This window comes from Sphaerodactylus townsendi, linkage group LG10 (assembly GCF_021028975.2).
Source record: "Sphaerodactylus townsendi isolate TG3544 linkage group LG10, MPM_Stown_v2.3, whole genome shotgun sequence".
NCBI lineage: Eukaryota > Metazoa > Chordata > Lepidosauria > Squamata > Sphaerodactylidae > Sphaerodactylus > Sphaerodactylus townsendi.
In genome coordinates, this window is record NC_059434.1 from 86,215,922 (window position 1) to 86,229,130 (window position 13,209).

Genomic DNA, 13,209 nt, shown 5'->3' on the forward strand with positions numbered 1-13,209 from the left:
CCTTGAGTCTCCTGCAGGAGAGAAAGGGGGGATATAAATCCAAACTCTTCTTCTTCTTAATTTATATAAAATTAGAGGGAGATTGAACCTCCCAGATATGTCATGCTCAATTATTTATTTATTTATTTATTTATTTATTTATTTGTTTGTTTGTTTGTTTCACTTTTATACCGCCCTCCCCCAGAGTCTCAGGAAGTGATTCACATCTATAATTACAGCAAGTGAATAACAAAATAAAATACTAAAACTTCATAATAGGATTAAAAGCAACGCTCCTAATTTAAACTGGTTCAACAGATGAAGCAGATACGGCGTACAGCTATTGGCTCCCCGCTTCCCTAAGAGGGGAACAGTGGAGTCTTAGTTGTTGATAATGGGCACCTATCCCAGCAGCGGCCTCCCAAAAAGCCCGGCCCGGAACTAACTGCTCAGTCTTACAGGCCCTCTTGGCAGACTCTTGTAGGTCCGCATGAGTGAACCTTGCTGGAGGAAGAGCATTCCCACCAGGCGGGGGGCCAGGGCTGTAAAGCCTGTGGCCCGCAGTGGAAACCAGCCGCATCATAGAGGGCAGGGATCTCCAGTAGGTTGGCCTCTGCCCGGCAGCAGAGACCGGCGTGGGACATATGGGGCCAGGCGGTCCCTAAGATGCGAGGGTCCCAGACGTGGGCCTTAAAGGTTAACACCAATACCTTGAAGGCATTCGAGATTCAACTGGGAGCCAGTGCAAGGCGGATTGCAACACGGGTGTGATATGATCTCTAAAGGCACCACCGTGAGCAGATGTGACACTTGCCGCCATGCTGGACCAGTTTCAGTTTCCAGATCAGCCTCAAAGGGTATTAGCAGGCCCAGCGATAGAAGCTGAGTTGCAAATAGTCTAATCTGGAGGTGGACGTTGCATGAATCACTGTGGCCAGATCCGCCCGGAGAGGAAGGGGCCAACCGCCCGGGCAAAGCGAAGATGGTAAAAGCGCCAACCCAGGTTACATGGGCCACCTGGAGTCTCCATAGAAAGAGGAATCAGGTGGACCCCCCAGGCTGCTTGAACTGTGGGGGGGGCGGTGCCTGTCAGGGGCCCCCCTCCCACCTAGCAAGCTAGGAAAGCCCTCGCCCCCCCCCCCCCCTGCGACCCTGGCAAAGGACTTCCGTCTTCCAGCTGGATTCAGTTTTAACCTGCTCTGCATCAACCAACCAGCAACAGCCTCCAAACCAATGCAAAATTATAGAGCTGCAGGGGCGGCGTCTGCTCCCCCCTCCATCGACAGAATGAGCTGGGTATCATCAGCGTACTGATGGCACTCCAGCCCAAAGCTCCGTACCAGCTGAGCAAGGGGTCGCATATAGATGTTAAATAACTTGGCCCGGGGACAACAAAAGCGGCTCCCTGGTACGCCGCCAATGATAGCCCGGGCACCTCCGAGAAGCTCGGTCCCCGCACCACACTTGCGTTATGAAGGGAAAGCACTTTTCGTATGCCCAGGTTACAGGGACCCTCCTCCTGAGAAATGTTCTCTATGCTCGAACTGCCCAGTCCCCCTTGCCTCCAAAGGTGGACCAGGGCACAGGGTTGCCGGATCCTGGGTGGGAAATTCCTGGAGAAATGGGGATGGGAACCGGGGGTGGGGGGGCATGGACCCCAGAAGGGTGCAATTATATGGAGTTCATCCTCCAAGGAGCTGTTTTCTCCGGGGGAGTTGATTTCTGCACTTTGGAGGTGAGCTGTGATTCTAGGGGGAGGCCGGCATCCCTATTCTGTGCCCTTCACCCAAGGCTCACACCCACCTCCAACCAACCAACCAACCAACCAACCAACCAACCAACCAACCAACCAACCAACCAACCAACCAACCAACCAACTAACTAACTAACTAACTAACTAACTAACTAACTAACTAGTTAGTTGGTTAGTTAGTTAATTAGTGAATTGAATGAATGAATGAACCAAACCAGACTAATAATTATATACGCCCTCCCCCGGAGGGCTCAGGGTGGTGAACAACATGTAAATTAGAGCACATATATCAGATTAAAATCCATTAAATATCAGTTAATTCAGGCTCTAAAAAATAAACCCTACCCCATTAAAATGCAGCATTATTAAGATCAACATAAAAGATGGCACCTACTATCAATTCCCTTAAAAACCAGAGGGAAGGGGTGGCAGGATCCACTTGCAGATCTATGGGTGAGCTCTTATTTACGAACTCTTCTCCATGGAGGGAGAAGCTGGCAGAAGAAGCTCACCTACTTCGTGTTGCCCGGGGTTGTCAGATATCTCCATGACGTACATTTTCAAACCCCGGTAGCTCTTCCCAATGCTGTATATCCTTGTGATGTTGGGACAGGCCTCGTTCACTTTCTTCATGAGCTGTAAAGGGGAAAAGGATTCTGGTCACAGAATCATAGAGTTGGAAGGGACCCCAAGGGCCATCCAGTCCAACCCCCTGCCACGCAGGAACACACCATCAAAGCACCCCTGACAGATGGCCATCCAGCCTCTGCTGAAAAACCTCCAAAGAAGGAGACTCCACCACACTCTTAGGTAGTGCATTCCACTGTCCAACAGCCCTGACGGTCAGGAAGTTCTTCCTGATGTCTAGGTGGAATCTCTTTTCCTGCACCTTGAATCCATTACTCTGTGTCCTACATAAGAACATAAGAACATAAGAACTAGCCTGCTGGATCAGACCAGAGTCCATCTAGTCCAGCACTCTGCTACTCGCAGTGGCCCACCAGGTGCCTTTGGGAGCTCACATGCAGGATGTGAAAGCAATGGCCTTCTGCGGCTGTTGCTCCTGGAAGCTTTAGTCCACTTCAAGGCATTTGCAATCTCAGATCAAGGAGGATCAAGATTGGTAGCCATAGATCGACTTCTCCTCCGTAAATCTGTCCAAGCCCCTTTTAAAGCTATCCAGGTAAGTGGCCATCACCACCTCCTGTGGCAGCATATTCCAAACACCAATCACATGTTGCGTGAAGAAGTGTTTCCTTTTATGAGTCCTAATTCTTCCCCCCAGCATTTTCAATGGATGCCCCCTGGTTCTAGTATTGTGAGAAAGAGAGAAAAATTTCTCTCTGTCAGCATTTTACCTACCCAGGCATAATTTTATAGACTTCAATCATATCCCCCCTCAGATGCCTCCTCTCCAAACTAAAGAGTCCCAAACGCTGCAGCCTCTCCTCATAAGGAAGGTGCTCCAGTCCCTCAATCGTCCTCGTTGCCCTTCTCTGCACTTTTCTATCTCTTTGATATCCTTTTTTGCAAGATGTGGCGACCAGAGACTGAACACAGGACTCCAAGTGCGGTCGCACCACGGCTTTATATAAGGGCATGACAATCCTTGCAGTTTTATTATCAACTCCTAGTCCTAGTCTCTGAGACAGCAGAAAATAAGCTTGCTCCCTCTTCGACGTGAAATGCACTTAGTTCATGGAATCTGCTAGCAAAGTCACAGTCAGGCTGAGATTGTGGCCTCGTTTCCAAGGACTGGGACAGAGTTTGTACTCTGGAAGTGTTTGACGTGTTGGGCAGACGGCTACCCGTTTTCTAGAGGGGGTGGGGGAAAGTACGCACCTTTCTCATTTCCTTGTAATCGTGGTGTCTGAAATCCAATTTGTCACTGGTCACTGGCCTGTCATCCCAGTAGTAGATGTTGTTGGGGTCTGCAAAGGAGAGAGGAGGGAAATTAAAGGCAGAATTGCTGTGTGTTTCACTGCTGTTGCATCATCTTGCGAGGTGGGATTGGAGGAAGAGGAGAAGGAAGAGGCAATTTTGGTTGCTTAGAAACTGAGAACTGTGGTCCAGGATCAAGGCCAGAGTTACTATCATCATCATCATCATCATCATCATCATCATCATCATCATCAACCTTTTTATTGGCATAAGTCTAAAATACAACAGGGAGGTTGAGGAGAATCAAGTTAAAATAAGTAGGTTCGAACATTTCCGGCAGTTAAAACAATAAATAAATAAATAAACTAAAATCTGTGGCGAATCTGCTGTGCCAGCGCCAGGAATTTGGCAACATAAGAAGAACATAAGAACATAAGAACAAGCCAGCTGGATCAGACCAAAGTCCATCTAGTCCAGCTCTCTGCTACTCGCAGTGGCCCACCAGGTGCCTTTGGGAGCTCACATGTAGGATGTGAGAGCAATGGCCTTCTGCGGCTGTTGCTCCCGAGCACCTGGACTGTTAAGGCATTTGCAATCTCAGATCAAGGAGGATCAAGATTGGTAGCCATAGATCGACTTCTCCATAAATCTGTCCAAGCCCCTTTTTAAAGCTATCCAGGTGAGTAGCCCATCACACCACCTCCTGTAGCAGCATCTTCCAAACACCAATCTGCGTTTCCGCGTGAAGAGGTGTTTTCCTTTTATTAGTTCCTAATTCTTCCCCCCAGCGACCAACGTCTAGGGATCTCTCTGAGGAGACTGATCATAAAGCAGGAAGAAGGGTGTAACCTTGTCTGGTGAGTTGGCATAGTTCTCAGTATATGGGTCTATAAATTGTCTTCTAGATGAAAAGAGCATATAGATTCGCGTCTAGGAGATGTGTATGATTGTTTTGATGGCTTTTTTTTTGTGAGAGCAGGGGACCGTTCATGTTGTCGGTATGGGATCTGGAGAAATCTGCCGCTCAGGACTGCGCACTGAAGGTAGGAAGCGTTCGAATCAGTTTATAGCATTAAAGATGCAGTCAAGCGTAGATACGGTGAAGATATATTGTAAAAGAGTTACTATTTATTTGGCTGTTGTCGGTTTTCTGGGCTGTGTGGCTGCGGTCTGGTCATTGTTGCTCCAGTTTCACCTGGATCTACGGCTGGTATCTTCAGAGGCATGGCACAGTAAGATGTGTTTCTGTGTGTGGCACATGGGCTTCCTCGCATCTCCCCATGACATCCCTCTGGAGATGCCAGCCATAGATGTGGGCAAAATGTTAGGAGCAAGAACTACCAGACCACGGCCTGGAAAACCCACAACAGCCGGTTGATTCTGGCCGTGAAAACCTTTGACAAGACGTTGCTATTTATTGATTGACTTGATTTGTTGACTGCTCTCCCCCTGTCAAACGGGCTCAGAGCAATTCACATCCAACTTTACTAAACAAAAGCAAAAAGGAAAAGAAAGAAAACAATGCAAAGGAAAGCAAAAATGAAGAAAAGAAATGAAGACGAGAGAGGAAAATGGGAGGCTGACTGGAGTAACCCTGTAGCTACCCTCAAGTATAGGCCTAGCCTGGTGGAACATCTCTGTCTTGGCCCTCCAGAACTGAGGTCCTTTCCACACAAATCACCTAAAACAGTGGCTCTCAACCTTCCTAATGCAGCGACCCTTTAATACAGTTCCTCATGTTGTGGCAGGGGATTATGGGAACTGTAGTCCATAACATCTGGAGGGCTGCGAGTTTGACACCTGTGACCTAGAGTCAGTGCAGCTGACTAGAGGCAAGTCTCTATGGTTGCTAGGAAACAGTGAACTCCTTCCTCTCCTAGACCCCATAGACCAGTGCAATAAGAGCATCCTCAGAGGATATCTCACAAGGCTCACCTGGAAGGCCTTACCTGGCACGGGGCAACCAAGGACCTCTGCCCTCAAGCAGATGGTGCCATTCTCAAACCACGTCTGAGGATTGATGCGGATGTACCGAGCCACCACTGGGACAGGGAACCGGTTGAGGACTGGCGTCTCGGGGTCCTTGTTTCCGGGGAATATCTGGAATGAGCAAAAGAGAGGAAGATATCATTAGGAGACCTTCCTTCAAATGGTGGCACCATCAAGGTTAGGCTGCTTTGGAGGAGAGGAAATTTGGAGACTCAGGTTGTACTTGAAAGTGTGTTATTTACAGGTGTGCAAGCAGAGCAAATAGGTGCTCCGACAGCAGGCGGCAGAGCTCCAGAAAGGGTCTTGACTGACAGCCCCCGGCTGCTCCCCCCTGCCCGTCCCTCCTTTCTTTAGCTAGAAATGTTCCATTTGATCAGGGTCCTCTTCATTTTTGCCATCTCTCTGCCCTCTTCCCTCAGCTCGACAAAAGCTGACCAACACATGAACACATGAAACTGCCTTACATTGGCCCCTTCCGCACAAGCAAAATAATGCGTTTTCAAACCACTTTCACAACTGTTTGCAAGTGGATTTTGCCATTCCGCACAGCTTCAAAGAGCACAGAAAGCAGTTTGAAAGTGCATTATTCTGCGTGTGCGGAATGAGCCATTGAGTCTGTCATGGAATGATGCTATCGCTACAGCAAAGGGAAGTCACATATGACTGTGAAAAGCATCTTTGCCTTTTGCAGTAAGAGACTGCTCAACTGGTTACATTCCTTTGGGTTCTTTGTCCCCATTCCGGGAACCCATGGCCCAGAGATGCTTCTCTGACCACGTCTCAAGATGGAATTCAAAAACCTTTGTTTTCCCCTTCTCAGGAAAACTCTGTTCAGGCCACGAGGTAACTTAGCATAAGCATAAGCATTTTATTGTCATTGTGCACGCACAACGAAATTTACAGCAGCATTCCTCGATGGACACAATTTCAGACTCCCATACCCCATCCTCACTTTCCCCTTCCTTTTCCCCTTTTCCCCTTCAATTTCTCCTTTCCCCCTTCAATTTCATACCCCATCCTCACTTTCCCCTTCCTCCACCCATCCCTACACAGCCCCAAACACATCAACATGAAGCTGCGGAGTTCAGCATAGCCACAGCTCTAGAGTAGAAGCTGTCTCTAAGCCTCTTTGTCCTAGTTTTGATAGACCTGTCTGCCAGATGGTAACAGTTCAAAAAGAGAGTGTGCTGGATGAGACGGGTCCCTCAGAATATTTTGGGCTTTTTTTAGGCTTCGGGAATTGTAGAGTCTTTGAAGTCTCATCCTGGCACCTCTGCATAGTTTCCTGTCCTCCCTCCAGGAGATCAAAAGGCAAAGATGCTTTTCATAGTCATATGTGACTTCCCTTTGCTGTAGCGATAGCATCGTTCCATGACAGAGTCAGACCTTCTGTCTGCCAAGGTCTATCTTGTCTGCTCTCTGGGGTCTCAGTGATGCACTGCTTTTGAATACCACCCCTGGCCATGCATGGTGGCCCAGAGAAGTGGGTTTCATGCACCTGGGAGATCCCAATAAGCTGCTGATGTGTAGCACGGAGATTCGTCTGATACATCCTGGCTGTTAAGAAAACCCCAAAGCAGAACTGATGGGGTGGCGTGCATGCAGGGCTCACCGTGATTGCCAAAGGAGGAATCAAGAAGAAAAGAAGAGAGAGAGAGAGAGAGAGAGAGAGAGAGAGAGAGAGAGAGAGAGAAGAGTTTTGGATTTATATCCCCCCCTTTCTCTCCTGTAGGAGACTCAAAGGGGCTGACAATCTCTTTGCCCTTCCCCCCTCACAACAAACACCCTGTGAGGTGGGTGGGGCTGAGAGAGCTCCGAGAAGCTGTGACTAGCCTGAGGTCACCCAGCTGGCGTGTGTGGGAGTGTGCAGGCTAATCTGAATTCCCCAGATAAGCCTCCACAGCTCAGGCGGCAGAGCTGGGAATCAAACCCGGTTCCTCCAGATTAGATACACGAGCTCTGAACCTCCTACGCCACTGCTGCTCCTTCAAAGGTTCACTATGAGCCAAGTTTTCTGCCAGTCCGTGCCCAGGCAAAGAGGGCATTCCAGCACACTTCTGAATGCTAATCTGTAGCTGGAGCGCACGGCTGAAAAAGGCCGTCGAGCGTCCCGCTGTCCTTGGCAGGGGGCAGAGGGGCTGCCGATTTCCTTTTGGTTTGCTTGGCACATCCCAGGCGAGGGGCTCTGCTCCAACCTTGGTGCCAGATTCCAGCTCAGTTGGACCCTTGTCTTTTGCTTACTGAGAGAGAGACGGGTGCCAAGGCCTGGAGGAGGGAGGCCCAGAAGTAAGTCTCGGTCCAAGTTAACACTTCGTGTTCTGTGCGTTGCAGATGTCAAAGGCAGAAGTTGGAGTGGAGGGTTCAGCTTTCGTTTAGAAACACAAACAAAATTAGCTCTTAGCTTTTGCGGAGAGCTTGGGAATATGAAGGTGTCTCCAGCTGAGTGGGACAAATAGTGGTCCAACGGTGGAACGTGTGGTTTATTGGCTATTCAGGGGGGAGCTTTGGCACAGTGGTAGAGCATCTGCTGAGCATGTAGAAGGTCCCAGGTTCAATTCCTGGCAGCTCCAGCTGAGAGAAGCAAGCCTTTATTGGCATAGACAACAGTACAACAATAATAAAAAAAAGATTAAAAAGCATATACAATACAGGAAATAAATGTTAGGTCAAAGGAAATCTACTGGCGTTTAGTAATTTCCAGGAGGAAGTCGGCCACTATCACACAGAGAGAAGGATCAGGGTTGTCCAACAAGTAGTGTAATCTAATTAAATCGGGGAGATGGGGTAAATGTAAAGGAGTAAGATTCACATACTTGGATCTGATTTCCTTGAATCTGAGACAGTGTAGTAATTGATGGGCCAGAGATTCAACTGAGCCATCGTCACACGGGAATAATCTTTTAGCCTTTTCTTGCTTATTAAATCTGCCATGTAACAAGGCAGAAGGCATAACATTAAACCTGGCGAGCATTATGGCTCTCCTTTGAACAGGGTTTATTAAGCAATACAGGTAGTGTGCCATTCAAATGGGAGAGAAAAATACAGGGGGGAGCACGTTTTCTTGGCTGCGGTGATTAGGGTAGAGAACTCTCTATCCAATAGTTGACCTTTTAATTTCCTACAAGCTTCTGAATAGGACAAAGGGCAAAGCGAATCCACTGACAGTCCAATAGAGGCCATTTTTTCTTCAATTATGGAAAACCAGGGGTTGGAATGGGTGTCAGAGAGCAGACGGTGGACCAGGGAATTACAGTCTGAGAGAAAATGAATTCGCAGCCAGAATCTAAAAGTCCTCAGCCAAGCGGCTGATTCCAAGGAGTTTTGACCTAACTCCAGACAAAGAGGGCAGCTCCAGTTGAAAGTACTAGGTAGCAAGCAATGTGGAAATCCTTTGCTTGAGACTCTGGAGAGCAGCTGCCAGCCTGAGTAAACAGTACTGACTTTGAAGGACCAACTGGTCTGATCCAGTACAACAAGAAGAAGAGTAGAGTAGGAGTAGGAGTTTGGATTTATACCCCACTTTTCTCTCCTGTAAGGAGACTCCAGGCATCTCATAGACACCTTTATCCCTTCCTCTCCCCACAACAGACACCTTGTGAAATAGGTGGGGCTGAGGGAGTTCTGTGAGAACTGTGACTATCCCAAGGTCACCCAGAAGGGATGCAGGAGTGCGGAAACACATCTGGTTCACCAGATAAGCCTCTGCCACTCAGGTGGAAGAGTGGAGAATCAAACCCGGTTCTCCTGATTAGAGTGCACCTGCTCTTCACCACTACACCACGCTGCCTCTCAAAGCAACTTCATGTGGGACCCAGCTAGATTTATTCACTTGAAGAAGCACTTTAAAGGTGAACAAATCGATTGTGCCAAACGTTTCTGGGAGCCAAATCCCAGGTCATCGGATGGATCGAACTTCATCTTAACTAGGGTCCGCCAGTTCTGGGTTGGGAAATTCCTGTCAATTTGCAGGCAGGTGGAATTGGGAAGGGATCTTTGCAGGCCGTAATGCCACGGATTCCACCTGCCCAAGTAGCCATTTTCTCCAGGGAACCTGGTCTCTGTAGTCGAAAGTTCTGTAGGTGAGACTCCGGAAAGTGGCTGCCAGTCAGAGTAGAGAAGACAAACCTCAACGACCCCACGGTCTGACTCAGCATGAGAAAGTCAGAGAGAACTGCACGGCTGGCTAATTAGTCAGAACAGACCATGCATTTCTAAAGTATGCAAAAACAAAAACATTAACTCCTAAACAAAGTTGTGTTAGAACCACGTTGGTCTCATCTATCCTTGTGAAGCTATAAATAAAACTGCTGTGCTCAGTTCATACAGCAAACAAACAGTCGTCCACAAAGAGTTCAGCTGGGACACACGTAGCTCTATGGGGAAAACCAAATAATCATACACAAAGACAGATGTGTGCCGAAAATATAACGTTTACAGGGATAGGATTTCTCATGTCATGTTTGTTGTAATTTCAGAAGTTCAACAGCCTGAGCCAGCAGGCCGCCTTGCGTAACACTTCCAGGCTCGAAGAATTCAGGTTGTAAAAAATAATAACATGGGGCCTTTCCCCACTCACCATATGCTGCGGGCTAACCTCGTGAAAAGACCCGGGGATCCTCCCCGCTACCCACCGCACCAGCAGCCACAGCGCAGCCGCCCCGAATCTGCTGCTCTCCCACCTCCTTAGCACGCGCCAAATTAGCTCCTCTTAAAACAGCAACTTTTCTCAAAACGCCGCGCTTGCTGCGGGGCGGTGCAAAACTTCGGCATGTTTGCGCAAAGTTGATTCTGTGACATGCAGCCTTCCAACCAATCAGGCAACAGGCTTCTCTGTTTTTTAAGGAAGTTGAGACGTGTGCACAGGGCGACGTTCCAACATTGCTTTTACTGCTCGAGCTCCACAGCTTTGCACCAGCCATTCACGGCAGAGTGCTGCTGAGCGCGCGGGCTTGGCTTTTAAAGTGAAAACTGGGTTGCAGGGAACATAGGTGGTGGAAAATGAAATGTTTTGATGACGTGTATACAAGTACACGTGTCAATGATGTGTACACGTGTACACGTGCCAGCCAATCAAAATAGAGACCCGCCCTCCGCTGGCCGTGATTGCCGCGTGTCGATGACATGTACACATGCCAGCCAATCAAAATAGAGACCCGCCCACCGCTGGCCGCGATTGCCGCGGCGGGACACGTGCTCTTGGGGAACGCTGCAATTCTGACCCCGCTTTATTTCGTGAATAGCAAAATGAAGTGGGGAACAATTTCTCCGTGCTCAAAAGCTGCGGAGTGCAACAAACGCAGGGTAGACGCCCTTTGGCAACCAAAAAGAGGTAAGTGGGGAAAGGCCCATGATATCAAAGACAGAGACAACATCCTCATTAAAATAAATTTGGCGACTAATAAGGCGGTTTCATGGGTCCACTCAGTGAGCATTCTCTGTCCTCCCATCTGTTACCATGGAGGGGGAGGTGCTTACTCACAGGTAACCCTGCCCGCGTCCCAGCCTAAAGGGTGATGCTGGAATTGCAGAGACGGGGAGCCCATTCTCTGGCAACAGCCAGGTCTACCTACAAGAATTGTTTTCCGGTTCTCATGCTCTCAGCTTGCTTGCCATAGCAGCACATTTTCAGCTCCACAGCCAAGGAAGAACGTGTCCTCAACACAATACAGTAACCCGGCTGGATGGATACTCATTTCGGTGGCTACCTATTGAAAAAAAGACCTTTTCCTTGGGCTTCTCTTGGGAGGCCCTACAAATGCTCACCGCTCCGGAGATTTACCATCGCTTATTCGATCAAGAATATCAATTTCTCCTGAGCAAAGCGCAAAGCTCTTGCTCTCCAATATTCTTTGGGATTATCCCTCAGAAATCTAGCCCTGCTATATACCTGGAACAACTTGTTAATTACAATTGCAGATGGGTCATGACTAGAGCAAGGTGTAACTCTTTTCCGTCAGTACATCTTCAAGGTCGCTTCTCTAGTATTCCACAAAATGAGCGTTGCTGTCGATTTTGTCCTGATACAACTGATTCCCTTTCTCATATTCTGCGTCACTGTTCAAAATACAACAACATCAGAACTGATTTGAGAACTGTATTACCAACAGGATTTATGCTCCTTTCTGATAAAATAAAAAATGGCTAAGCTTCTAAATAACTCTAATGTTGAAATCTCTGAAGCTGTTGCTACATTTTTACTCTGTGTACTGCAAGTTGCGCAATAATGATCTTCTTATTGTATTTGGAATTCTTGACACCGGTTTTATGCCCAATAAAGGTTTTGGATTTGGATTTGGATACTCATTTCCAGCCACAAGAAGACCTCTGATGACGTGGCCTCTCCTGATTATCTTAATCCCAATACTCTGTGCTGTAACATTGTTTGAAAAAGTTGTCTTGTAAGATGCATTGTAAGGTGGCCAGGAGAAGTTCGTTACAGCACAGAGTATTCTTCTCCTGGCCACCTTACAACTTCTCCTGGCCACCTTACCATGCATCTTACAAGACAACTTTTTCAAACAATCCATCCGGGCACCACCCAGAGGCTACCCTAACACTTCCCAACAGTCCTCCTGACATCCCCCAAAGGTGGTTCTTCACCCTATAAACATTCTACCCTCCAAAGGGCCAGTTGCCCTGTGCCATCGACACCTTTCCGTCTTTGGCACTGTGCCCAACATGTTGGCCGTGGAACCAAGCGCTGGCCGTTTGGTTCTGAACCCAAGTCACAATCAGGTTGTATTACTAAGCAGACCATCCGTCCCGCTTTTGGCGGGACATTCACGCCTTGAAAGAACTTGTCCCGCGTCCCACGGGTTTTCCCCAATGTCCCGGGTTTTGGAAGGCTGCCGCACTGCCTTCTGGGGCGCAAGGCAGTGCGGCAGCCTCCCGCGCGGCCGCAGGAGCACACTGCCTTCTGGGGCGCTGCCGTTTCCCGCCCTGTCACAGGGTGGGAAACGGCAGCGCCCCAGAAGGCAGTACAAGGTCCTGCGGCTGCTATGTGTAAAGACGCCAAGATCGGGGTCGCTCTTCCACCGCCCGGTTCTTGAAGGTGACCATCTGGTCACCTTATGTATTACCCATATATCACATACCCCTTTCTATTCCAAACTTATTTTCCTACCTATTTATATCTTAGGAACTCTGTGTGTGTGCATTTATTGCATTGAATCAAGTGCTTGTGAACCTCTTATCCCAACAATAAAGACTGTCAAATTTGCATTATATTCCCTTTTGTGGATTTTCTTCCAAGAGCTGATCTTCACATACATTGGTATTAAAGATTTTCTACCCAGCCTCTCTCTGAGCTATTTTTCCCCACATTATTGAGAGACTGCGTCTCCATCCCGAGTAACACAACCCTTGGCTTCATGGATCTCTTCCTTCCATCCTTGGAGTCTTTATAAATTATTTGCCCACTTGGATCTGGGAAACAGAAGAAATCTTGCCTGATGGATAAGGAAGGGTCTCATCCGTGACCCACTGAAATCCAGACCGAACTCACCATCTCCGCACTCCCGTTCTTGCACGACTGCCAAGTGTGAGTGTCGTTGCTGAACTGGATCTTATAGGAAGCCACCCAGTCATAACTGGTGGAAGAAAAAAAG

General features: G+C 48.3%; 1 protein-coding gene across 1 annotated transcript in view; it reads right to left on the minus strand.

Moving 5' to 3' along the window:
* Positions 1-13,209, minus strand: part of CPXM1 (carboxypeptidase X, M14 family member 1) — a 51,645-nt gene that overhangs the window by 21,547 nt on the left and 16,889 nt on the right. Inside the window, exons 5-8 of the mRNA XM_048510004.1 lie at positions 13,107-13,191; positions 5,563-5,713; positions 3,575-3,663; positions 2,245-2,368 (exon numbers count right to left, since the gene is read on the minus strand). Coding sequence (XP_048365961.1) covers positions 2,245-2,368; positions 3,575-3,663; positions 5,563-5,713; positions 13,107-13,191 — 449 coding nt within the window. The remainder of the gene's footprint in view (positions 1-2,244; positions 2,369-3,574; positions 3,664-5,562; positions 5,714-13,106; positions 13,192-13,209) is intronic.